The sequence below is a fragment of the Salvelinus fontinalis genome, chromosome 11 (assembly GCF_029448725.1).
Source record: "Salvelinus fontinalis isolate EN_2023a chromosome 11, ASM2944872v1, whole genome shotgun sequence".
In the NCBI taxonomy this organism is placed as follows: domain Eukaryota; kingdom Metazoa; phylum Chordata; class Actinopteri; order Salmoniformes; family Salmonidae; genus Salvelinus; species Salvelinus fontinalis.
Window position 1 is genome coordinate 47940031 of NC_074675.1, and position 12612 is coordinate 47952642.

Below are 12612 nucleotides of genomic sequence, written 5' to 3' on the forward strand. Positions count from 1 at the left end.
CCCCTGAGATTAAATGGGAAACTGCAAAATTACCTGCTTATGCCCCTGGACAAATGTTCAGGCCATTGACAGCTATGGTTCCAAACAGGGGAGAGTTTACCAGAGCGATATCTCCAGGTAGTGAAAGTAGTTATTGTCGATCCATTTCACCTGAATCTGTAATTTTCGAAACTGAAGACAGAGCATCGTCTCCTGAATCAGTAATTCTGGAAACAGTAAGGTGGCATTTTTCATCAGATAGACCACTCTCCCCTGAAGAGGATTTACAGAAGAGGGTAGCATCACCTGAATCTACCGGGTCAGTCAATGAACATAGACCACTATCCCCTGATTCTCCTGTACCTGAGTTTAGACAGGTGATACCTGAATCGGTTATCTCCACTTCGGGATACAGGTCATTCTCACCTGAATCAGAGACTTCAGTGACTTCAGAAACTGAATGTATACCATTGGAGGATTTTGCCTTTTGGCAGAGACCAGACTCACCTGAGTCTACAAGATCAGTAGATGAACATAGACTTCTGTCTCCAGATTCACCAATTCCACAATTTTGGCAATCTGAACCCATTGCTTTAGTGACGTTCTGTAGATCATCATCATCCCAGTCTATATTTTCAGATGTCGATTATGAAACTGCACCCTTAGTGTCATTACTTTATAAGGATAGACCTTCATCACCTGAATCAGCAGCATCGATAGATGAGTACGGAGCGCTATCACCTGACTCGACTATACCTCAGTTTCGACACTTATTACCCGACTCTGTTGTTGATTATAGATCAGATTCACCTGAATCAGTATCGTCAGACACTGAATATGTTCCAATGTCGCTGGAGTCTATAGCTGCAGCGCATAGATCAGATTCACCTGAAGCTTTAGACTTTGAAAAGGAGATCACGTATCCAGCGTTGACCCAATCGGAATCCCCTAAACCCCTTGTTTTTCTATCCACGACAAAAGCAAAGTTGACCAAATCTGAGACAGTTGTTCCAGAAAAATTACAATTGGCAGCAGAATCATTTGAAGCCATTAAACCTAACCCTGTAATGTCAGAAACTGATATTTCAACAGGCATGCAAAATATACATCTAGATATACAGCAGTCCACTGAAAAGGGCAAAAGAAAACTCAATCCATTGTCGGCAAAGACGAAATCCGCAAAAAAAATTCAATCAAAGTCCACCAAAATTGATCCAGCATCTGAATCAGAGACGGAAATTCCTGCTGAAATACAATTATTTGAGTCAGCATTACCTTCTACAAACCCACCTCCAACGAAAACTGCAGAAGTTGTAACTGCACCTAAACCAGCAATGCCCGAATCTACTAAACCTGAACCTCACAAAGGACTATCAGTACCTGATGTAGCTCAACCTCCAGAAGACCAACACATGGTACTATGCGTGTCACCAATAACTGTAACTGAATCAGGTGTATATGTTCCTGAAAGTCCACCAATCATATTCAAGTACACAGCTCCACCCTTTCTGGAATCTAGTAAACCTGAACCTCTTGAAGGTCTATCAGCCACTGGTGACGAGGCTCAACCTCCAGAAGATCAAGACATGGCACTATGCGTGTCACCAATAACTGTAACTGAATCAGGTATTAAGGTCGCTGAAGGTCCACCAATATTAACCGAGTCCTCAATTGCACTATTATTTGAATTTAGTCAACCTGAACCTCAAAAAGGACTATTAGTACCTGCCTTTGGTCAACCTTCATCTGTATCACCATCTGTGTCACCAATAACAGTATCTGAATCTGGTATACATGTCCTTCCATCAGCAATACTAGTGCCAGAGTACAGACTTGTGTATGATGCAGAGCTTTGGAAGCTTATCTCTCAAGTAAATGACCCACAATATGTAGGAGAAACCTACTGTAGTAAAACAGGTGTGTTTGAGTATGCTGGACAAAAAATAGAGTATAAGGAGACATCGGAAGCTGAACGTAAATCGTTATCAACAGATTCTCCAGCTGAGGAGTATGACTCTAAGACACTGTCACCGGATTCATTATCAGAGTACAGACCCATGTCATCTTCATCCCTGATGCTGTTGAAGGATATTACAACAATGTCTCCTGCGTCTACAGGAACAACGAATGAAAATAGATCATTGTCACCAGATTCCCCCGTACCCAAATATTCACCATTGTTCTGTGAAAAATTTCAGTTTCACCATAGGTCATCATCATCTGAATCGTTACCAGATGATGAGGTTTCTGAGATATTTGAGTCAAGATTTGTAGCCATTGAAGGTAGACCCTTATCACCTGAGTCGACTGGATCAGTCAGTGAGAATAGCTCACTTTTAAAAGACGAAGACATGGTACCTTGTGTGTCACCAATAACGGTAACTGAATCTGGTGTAGAAGTCCCTGAAAGTCTACCAATAATATTTGAGTCCACTACCCAATTCTTTCCTGAATCTTGTAAACCTGAAGGTCAAAAAATACTATATGTACCTAATTTAGCACAACCTTCAATAGAGCAAGGTTTGACACCATCTATGTCAACAATAACGGTAACTGAATCAGATGCTGATGTCCCAGAAAGTCCACCAATAACATTCGAGTCCACAGCCCAATTCTTTCCAGAATCTAGTAAACCTGAAGCCCAGAAAGGACTGTCAGTACCTGATTTAGCCCAAACTCTAAAAGAACCATCTGTGTCACCAGTAACAGTATTTGAAGAAGGAATACATGTCCCTCCATCAGTCATACGAGTGCCAGTTTACAAACTGAAGTACGATGCAGAGCTTTGGAAGCTGATCTCTCCAATACATGACCCCCAGTATGTAGGGGAAACCCCTAAAACTGGTATATTTGAGGATGCTGACAATATCATAGAGTATGTACAGACATCAGAAAGAGAAAGTCAAAGTTCATCAACTGAGGTTACTGAGGAAAGACCACTCACACCTGATTCTGAGTCTGAATATAGGCCTCTCTCACCTGAGTCAGTTAAGATAAAGACTGTTTTGAGATCAGATTCAGCAGAGTCAGTAAAGTCATTGAAAGCATGTCAATGTTTATCTCCGAATTCCTTCATACCCCAATATTCACAATATTTTCTTGAAACTGCTCAATCCTATCATAGATCATTTTCACCTGAATCAGTATCTGATGCAGACTTTGAAATAGACTCAAAATATTCAATAGCTCTGGGTATTGAAACTAGATCGTCCTCTCCTGAATCTCTAGGATCTGTCCATGAACATAGACCACTGTCCCCGGACTCTCCTCTACCTCCGTTTAGACAGGTAATACCTGAATCTGCTCTTGGATATAGATCCTCATCGCTTGAATCAGTGACTTCAGTGACCAAACATATACTATCTGAGGCTTTTTCCTTTTGGCAGAGACCAGACTCACCGGAGTCAATAGCATCAGATACAGAAGAAAGACCCCTATCACCTGAGTCTTTATCAGAGAATAGAACCATGTCTCCTGAATCAGTCATGCTACTGACAAACAGCAGATCATCATCACCTGAATCTACAGCATCAGTGGATGAGTACAGGTGTCTGTCTCCAGATTCCCCCATACCTACATTTAGACAGGCATTACGAAAGTCTATCGTTTCCATGGTTGGATATAGTTCCTCATCCCCTGCATCATTGGCAGATTATGAAACACAATCTGAAACAGATTACACTCTTTTGATTTCTGAGATTGAAGATAGACCCGACAGTCCCGATTCAACGGCATCAGTAGATGAGTTCAGAGCTCTGTCTCCAGACTCCCCAGTACCCAAGTACACACAGCACAAAACTACCACACTAGTGGCATGGAATAGATCAGCATCGCCTGAATCAATATGCTCAGATACGGAATCTGAAATAGAGTTATTCTTAGTTGCCTCAATTCTTCTTCAGGATAGATGCTCATCACTTGAATCAATAGCATCTATAGATGAATGCAGGGCATTGTCTCCTGACTCACCCATACCTCAGTTTAGGCAGATGTTACCTGAATCTGCTATTTCAACCATTGGGGACAGGTCTTCGTCACCCGAATCATTTGCTTCCGATATTGAATATGTACCACTAATTTCTGAGTCCTTATTTGATGAGGTGAGACCAGACTCACCTGAATCACTAGCATCAGTGGATGAACATAGGTCTTTGACACCAGAGTCACCAATTCCACAATTTCCACAGATCACACTTGGGTCTACCACAGTAGAAACAGGATATAGCTCTTCATCCACTGACTCAATAACATCAGACATGGAATTTGAGTTGGTATATTCTGACAAGTCCTGGCCTGAAAAAAGAGCAGTAATGCCTAAATCAGTGGCATCAGTGGATGAACATAGACCATTAACACCCGAGGCTCCTGTCCCTGATTATAGGGAGGCGTTACCAAAATCTGCATCAATAAGGGAATTATCCTCCACTGGGTCAGTGTTGTCGGATTCGGAACACTTGATATCAACTGCAGAGTATTTTCCTACTGAACGTACACAATTGTCACCTGAATCAGTTGAATCAAACTGTGGGGAAACAGAGTTGTCAGCCAAAAGTCTCATTCCTGAGCGTGTATTACCATCAGAAATATTGGCACGTGAAGAAACAGACCAGAAATCAATGGCTGGTTCACCTATACCTGGAACAACCATGATGGTGGAAGAATACAATCTTAAGTACGATGCACCTGAGTCTTTTCCTGACTGCCAACACATGTCACCTGCAACATTAGTGTTAAAGGCAGATGTTGGAATATCATCACCTGAATCTGTGTTATTAGAGAAACAAGTTGAGAAGGATAGATCGTTATCCCCTGAGTCAGCTGAATATAGACCCATGTCTCTAGAATCAGCAATGTCAATGGTTGACGTTAGAACATATTCACCTGAATCAATGCATGAGATGAATGACAATAGGTCGCTTTCTCCAGACTCAACCATCCCTCAGTATACAATATCAGGTGTATCACGTATGGATTCATGTAATATGGAGTATGCCACAATAGAACACAGGTCACCATCACCTGAATCAATGTCTTCTGGCTCTGAGTATGAGCTAATGGCCATATCACCGTCAGCATTAGAGAGTAGGCCATCCTCACCTGATTCCCTAGAATCAGTCGGCATGAATAGACGGCTATCGCCTGACTCACCAGTGCCTGAGTTTATGAGGATATTATCTCAGTACTTCATGGAACCCCTTCGTGATAGAACGTCTTCACCTGAGTCTGTGTCATCAGACACTGTTTTCGTAGCCTTACCTCTAGATTATTGGGCCGATGTCCGCCGAAGGCAGTCGTCTCCTGAATCCCGTGAATCAGATGAAGAGTTAAGTTTAGTTATTACAGGTACAGACCCAATGACATTTAAAGCAGGTACGTTGAGTCATGTGACAACTGTTTTAACATCTGAGCGTGTCCCATTGTCACCCAAAGAAAAGTCCTTGAGTTTCACTCTGTTGTCAGTCCCCGATAATGAATTTGAAATAGACCAAGGACAAATGAGCACAACAGAACAAGGCTTACCAAGGGTCCATGGACTAGTAGCAGAAATGGTTACCTCATCTACGGAATGGACACAGATAAAGCATGGTTCAGAGCATGCTGAAACCATCCAAACTCCCCAAGCCACTATTGGTTTGGAAGACGTCAAAAAGGTCCAGAAAGACGTCCCAGTAAATCAACAACCAGTGAAGGTCCAGAAAGACGTCCCAGTAAATCAACAACCAGTGAAGGTCCAGAAAGACGTCCCAGTAAATCAACAACCAGTGAAGGTCCAGGACAGAAAAGAGGAAGAAGAAGAGGTCCTGTGCCCCAGTGCTGATACAATAAACACCCAGAAAGACCCACAGAGGGTAAGAGAGAGAGCATGATAAAGCTGACTTGCACGTGCCATGAAATAATGAAATAACTCCCATTCTAATGGAGGATGACAATAACACTGTGTGGTCGAAATGGATGTCTGGATTCAGCAATGTGTTTCGGCGAAATGGAGTGTATCTGAGGAATATTTGTGCGATCACAATATACTTGGATGGTGTTTGATGTAACTAACTAATTTTGTCTCTTTTGAGATGTAACTAATAATTTGTGAACAAGCACAATCTCATCACTGTAACGTCATCTGGCACTATGATGTTGGCCTTTAGAATTGCATGGTTTGTTCTCCAATGGTTTGTTTTGTCATTTGTTCTTGCAGTGATTTAAAATATAACATGATGTTGTTGATGAAAATGAATCACAAGACCTAGTACTCTGTTAGTGTTATGCAGTTTGTTGATGTCGGTGGTGCATGCCAACTGACTTGCTGTAACAACGCATTTCAGTAAACCATGTTCAAGTGATGTCAACATTTATTTCTAGGCTCCGTCTCAAACTGCCAAGGAAATACTGTTGCAGACCGGTTATGGAAAGATGCAAAGTGAATTAAAGTCTACCATGATAATGGAAAGTACTTTACATGAACAAAAGGCAGTTCCAGCCTTCAGTCAAGAAACCAGAGTATCAGGACTGGCATCTACTAAACAGACAAAGACAGCCACAGGCTATGAATCTTTTATATCAACTCCATTGCAGATCAGTGAACAAGACACCTTCACTACCCATAGAGCAGTCACACCTAAACTAAAGAGTCAGAAATCCTCTGACTCGAGTGAATTTACATACAAGGTATTTGAGCAGAATCAATCGGGTGAGTTATTTTCACCGATGTCAAGCCAATTCCTGGTGCCTCCAGATTACGAAGCTGTGTTTTCCGGACGCCAATCTCTGAGAGTCTCTGAGTGTAGCCAGGTGTCTCTCACTGATATGAGTCCAGTTTCGCCAGTCTTCAGTGACTCTCTGTCAGATAAGAGTCAGGTCACAACGACCACCCTGATAGGTCTTGAGTCCGCTTCCAAGTCTGTTACACCTGGATCCGCAGAAGCCTTTGAATTCTCCCCAGACTTTAAGCGAGTGCTCAATGAATTTGAGAAATCACTCTCTGCATTTGGACCAGATATCCAATCAGATTCTGCCCAAGAAGACTCAGACCTGGAGTTCTTTGATTGCAACGATGACTTGTCAGACTTCTTAGAGCCAGAGGATCTGGAGCCAGAGGAACCTGAAGTCCTCTACCACATCGAAGAGCCACCTTCCCCAACCCCCTTCGGCAGCACACCGGAAACAGGCTTCCTGAAAGGGAGCCCTTTATACAGAGCACAGTTCCTACGTGTGGATGACCAAAAGCGCTTCTCATCGGGTAGTGAAAGTCTTGGGGATAATGGCATTTATGACAGACCAGAAAGTGAAAGTGAAACTGTATCCACATGTGAAGAGCTTCCCTCCAGGTCGCGGGCAGGGTACGATGACGATGAGTACTCTCTGGAACGGGTAAGAGGTCGAGCATGACGACTGCACCCTGCCCTGGCTTGTGTCCCAGCTTCTCAGGCTGATTGCAGTGTTACCACAGTCCAGAGAGGACATCAACTCACTCAAACACAAGTACAAAAAGCTTATGAGTGCTGTGTTTGCATGTGTGTATACTTACAAAACAATACACTGTAAGTCAAACCACTCCAAAGTGGGGTCACTGACCAACACAATGGAATAATCATGGGACAAAATAAGGAATAAGAAATATACTTACATTTGAGAATGTTTGCTTGCTGTGTTTGCTAATTATTTTCATATTTTCAGCAAGGGTATACAATGAAGAGAATCTACAGTACATACGAAAACATTCTATTAAAAAAAAGTGAAATAATTGTCAAACCTTTACTGTCAATACTTCATATTCCACATCAACATTCCATACAGAGGTACTTGTTTAGGCTTTGACCACAATTTCTTTGGATTGTCATTTACATATCTTGCATGGCTGGTTTTGTTGAAGGGGTGTTGTACAACTGGGCCTTCTCTTCATTCATCTTCATCTCATCTCCAACACCATTTCATAGAACCTCTCTCATATTTTATTTATTTCTGAAAAGTTATATCAGGTCTACGAAAGCCTACTTTTGAATGCCTTTTTCGCCTTTCCAATGAGAGAAAAGTGAAAAAGTCCAACCGAGAAAGAGAAAAGAAGGAACACTGTTGCTTGTTGTTTTGTTCTTGCAGTAACTGTGTCTGCAGTAACTGTGCCTGCAGTAACTGTGTCTGCAGTAACTGTGCCTGCAGTAACTGTGCCTGCAGTAACTGTGCCTGCAGTAACTGTGCCTGCAGTAACTGTTCTTGCAGTAACTGTGCCTGCAGTAACTGTGCCTGAAGTAACTGTGCCTGCAGTAACTGTTCTTGCAGTAACTGTGCCTGCAGTAACTGTGTCTGCAGTAACTGTGTCTGCAGTAACTGTGCCTGCAGTAACTGTGCCTGCAGTAATTGTTCTTGCAGTAATTGTTCTTGCAGTAACTGTTCTTGCAGTAACTGTGCCTGCAGTAACTGTGCCTGCAGTAACTGTTCTTGCAGTAACTGTTCTTGCAGTAACTGTGTCTGCAGTAACTGTTCTTACAGTAACTGTGCCTGCACTAACTGTTCTTACAGTAACTGTGCCTGCAGTAACTGTGTCTGCAGTAACTGTGTCTGCAGTAACTGTGCCTGCAGTAACTGTGCCTGCAGTAACTGTGCCTGCAGTAATTGTTCTTGCAGTAACTGTTCTTGCAGTAACTGTGTCTGCAGTAACTGTTCTTGCAGTAACTGTTCTTGCAGTAACTGTTCTTGCAGTAACTGTGTCTGCAGTAACTGTTCTTGCAGTAACTGTGTCTGCAGTAACTGTGTCTGCAGTAACTGTGCCTGCAGTAACTGCCTGCAGTAACTATACAAAATGTGTAACCATGTTATAATGATATATTATGCTCACAATGGCTGTGTGCTGTCTCTCAGGAGATAAATGAGGAGCTAGGGTTGCTGTCATCGGATAACTCAGAGGAAGAGGTGTTAACCTCCAGGGTGGTGCGACGCAGAGTTATCATCCAGGTATCGGGCGTGGAGAGCATGTGGAGGAGTGGGCCCTGCCATAGTGTGCTGTGGTGCTGGGTTTAGATGGGAGTTGAGTTTTAGCTTGTGGGTAATTTTGTTGCTGTGCTGAACTTTGGATAATGCCTATGATATATATATTCATATTTAGATTTCTGTCTCATTGTGTCTCCGCTTTGTTTTATACTGCACCCTCATATGCCATATCATTTTGTTCTGTGACAGATTGATAAAATATTTGTGGTCTTAGATAATGGTTCAAAATGACTGAACTGTGTTGGTTTATTTCCCTTTTTGAGTTTGCGATGTTTAAACCGGTTCCTCTGTGTACTTGCCTTAACTCCAGTGTGTGTTCCGGGTCTGTTAGGTCAGTGCTCTGACTGTGCATCTACTATGTTCTTTCTCCAGGCGGATGACCTGCCGGACATCCCTCCCCAGACAGTCACAGAAGAACAGTACATGGATGAGCAAGGAAACATGGTAGTCAAGAAGGTAAAGGGACATTTTACACCTATATTCACAGACACTTACCTCTAGAACACTCCCCGATTTACAGTAGACCTCAACAACATAAGAAAAATATAAGCTCCCACCAAATGATGATTATTTATTACATAACTACTATTTATCAATGATTTTCCCAGGCAAATAAGTGTGTTTGCTCTTATATGACCGAGTCATGCAGCTCAGTGCTCTACATTCCTCTCTTTTGGTCTCTCTCCCCCAGATCACACGGAAGGTGATCCGTAAGTACTTCTCTCCAGACGGCGTGGAGAGAGAGGAGGTGACAGTGCAGGGATCTCAGCAGGAGAAGGTCAGCGTGGAGGAGGGAGATGCCTTCTCCAAGGTGGTGAAGAGGACAGTGGTCCGGAGTGAGGGAGATCAGACTGAGGTCAGTCCGTCCGTCTGACTGTCGTCTTTTGTGTTTATATGTTTACATTTTGGTATTTAGCAGATGCTCTTATCCAGAGCGTCTTATAGTAAGTAGTGAGTGCACACATTTTCATATTTTGTTTGTACTGTTTGTAAGGGCTGTGCGGTCAACCGGTGATTGTCAAGCAAATAACTGTCAGTCTCACAGTAATTGACCGTTAATTAACATAAACACATTTAGCATCTCCTGGCTTCCACACAGCCTACAAGCCACTGATGCAGACATGTGGAACATCTACAATTTAAAGTCTAATAAATCCATGTAATATAGCCTACACCTAAATCCATTATTTATTTTTGACAGGTCTAAAGAAGCATAATATGAAGAAAATGTAGTCTATTTCAGAAGAACAGAATAGCATACTCTGAGTTGGTCTTATTTTAGATCCTGATCTGGCTATGCCAAATGGGTGTGGGCTACACTAGTTCATTTAGCAGACAAGATTTGCTTCGAATTCCGTGGCATTATTTTATATTATTTTATAGTATGAAGAATACAATTGAACAAATCTGAATAAAACAGAAAGGATATTTTCTCCAAAAGATTTGAGAGAGAGTGCGCATGCGACTATTCTGTGTTGAGCGGTTAACAAAGAATTAATTATTCCTATATTCTTAATTTAGAGTTATTAATGTAACTTTAGTTGTTCTACAAACGTTGGGCTATATGTTTGGATTTTTTAAAACATTGTTAGGCTGCATGATGCGAGTCTAATGATGATTTGGAAAAAAAGTAGCTTGAAAAGCATGAGCTCTGCTTTGTTTTTTTTGTGCAGGCTGTACACACTACATCAGTCACTCATTCACAATTTGACAAGCACTTGATAATGCCTAGAATTTCACAGCGACATCCCCTTTGTGTGCCCGTAATGCACCCTAAAAAGATCCATGCCGCTGTGCGCTCCATCACGTGATTGGGTCTTTCTCACAGGCTACAAGTTAAGACACATCGAGGACACAACTACGTGCGTCCTGATCCAATTCCGAGGTGCATATTGAAGATATCCAAGACTCTTCCTAGTGCTGGCCTCCTGGCCAAACTGAGAAACTGTCACTCTGACAGAGCTCTGGAGTTCCTCTGTGGAGATGGGAGAACCTTCCAGAAGGACAACCATCTCTGCAACACTCCATCAATCAGGCCTTTATGGTAGAGTGGCCAGACGGAAGCCACTCCTCAGTAAAAGGCACATGACAGTCCGCTTGGAATTTGTCAAGAGGCACCTAAAGGACTCTGACCATGAGAAACAAGATTCTCTGGTCTGATGAAACCAACACTTTGGCCTGAATGCCAAGCGTCATGTCTGGAGGAAACCTTGCACCATCCTTACCGTGAAGCTTGGTGGTGGCAGCATCATGCTGTGGGGATGTTTTTCAGCGTCAGGGACTGGGAGACTAGTCGGGATCGAGGGAAAGATGAATGGAGTTAAGTACAGAGATCCTTGATGAAAACCTGCTCCAGAGAGCTCAGGACCTCAGACTGGGTCGAAGGTTCATGTTCCAACAGGACAAGAACAATGATCCTAAGCACACAGCCAAGACAACGCAGGAGTGGCTTCGGGACAAGTCTCGGAATGTCCCAGAGCCCGGACTTGAACCTGATCAAATATCTCTGGTGAGACCTGAAAATAGCTGTGCAGCAACACTCCCCATCCAACCTGACTGAGCTTGTAGTGTCATACCCAAGAAGACTCGAGGTTGTAATTGCTGCCAAAGGTGCTTCAAAAAAGGGTCTGAATATTTTGTAAAAATGTCTACTTATGGGTTATTGCGTGTAGCTTGGTGAGGATTTTTTGTATTTTTTTTTAACCATTTTAAAATAAGTCTTTAATGTAACAAAATGTGAAAAAAAGTCAAGGGGTCTGAATACTTTCCGAATGCACTGTAAATCAGTTAGCTTTAAACCCTATGTTTGACCTCTCCAGTTGACCTTCTCGGAGCCCCTTGCCCTGGGGGCCACCACGGCCTCGGAGATCGAGTCAAAGCAGGCGCAGGGTCGAAAGGTCAGCAAGGTGGTCAAGACGACGGTGGTGAGGGGCGAGAGGATGGAGAAGCAGACGGGTGACCCCTCGCTGGCCGCAGACCTCCCCTCGGCCAAAGAGGACTTTGAGAAGGTCAGTAGGTTGAGTGAGACCAGTTGTGATATATTGCCAGGAAGGTATTTTCTACCTCAGTGGCTCGAGCACAGCAGGTTGAGCTGGATCAAGTGTTGTAAGGGATACTATACCTGGAACATAAAGCTGAATGCTTAGAGCTTTATAGCATGCCATTGAAATGGTTCTTGACTGACATGTTTGTTACTGCATGACCTGGTAAAAGCTTATCGAAGACTTAACTCAACTCTAAGAACAGACACGGAGTGTTTTCGTGTTTGAAATGTCCTTTTCCTTGTTCTGTCACATCCAGGCATTGAGTTATGCTGGAGGCTTTGGGAAAATTCATCTTCCCCATTTAGTAGAGAAAGAGGTTGTGAAGGAGGACGGTTCTGTTGTCAAAAGGTTTGAGAACAGCATGGGAGTGTTCATTAATTGACCCAAGGTGTCCATGTTTGTACACTCCTGTTAGTTTTTTGAGTGATTTATCTGAAAGCATGATGTAAATACCTCTGTCTTAACATTTAGATTACATGCTTAGATAAAATGCTAAGATTCGGACCTTGGCATGTGCAAAGTAAGTGACCCATCGAAGGGCGTGTTTAAGATGACTCATATGGTTGCTGTTGGTGATGGTTGAGAGAAGGCTAACCTGCATGGGGTTTTT

At 42.8% G+C, this 12612-nt stretch overlaps 2 protein-coding genes across 7 annotated transcripts in view; both read left to right on the top strand.

Annotated features, from left to right (window-relative positions):
- LOC129865871 (ankyrin-2-like) overlaps positions 1 to 12612 on the top strand; it is a 322666-nt gene that overhangs the window by 302139 nt on the left and 7915 nt on the right. For 5 of the 6 annotated variants that reach the window (XM_055938930.1, XM_055938931.1, XM_055938929.1 and 2 more), the window contains 3 exons: positions 9331 to 9414; positions 9650 to 9814; positions 11778 to 11966. In XM_055938930.1, coding sequence (XP_055794905.1) covers positions 9331 to 9414; positions 9650 to 9814; positions 11778 to 11966 — 438 coding nt within the window. Of the gene's footprint in view, positions 1 to 9330; positions 9415 to 9649; positions 9815 to 11777; positions 11967 to 12258; positions 12351 to 12612 lie in introns of all 6 variants that reach the window. The other variant, XM_055938932.1, reaches the window with a different exon arrangement.
- LOC129865875 (uncharacterized) lies at positions 5738 to 9324 on the top strand. The gene is made up of 2 exons (XM_055938944.1): positions 5738 to 7344; positions 8830 to 9324. Exons 1-2 carry the CDS (start codon positions 6388 to 6390, stop codon positions 8986 to 8988), a joined length of 1116 nt encoding a protein of 371 aa, XP_055794919.1. The 5' UTR covers positions 5738 to 6387; the 3' UTR covers positions 8989 to 9324.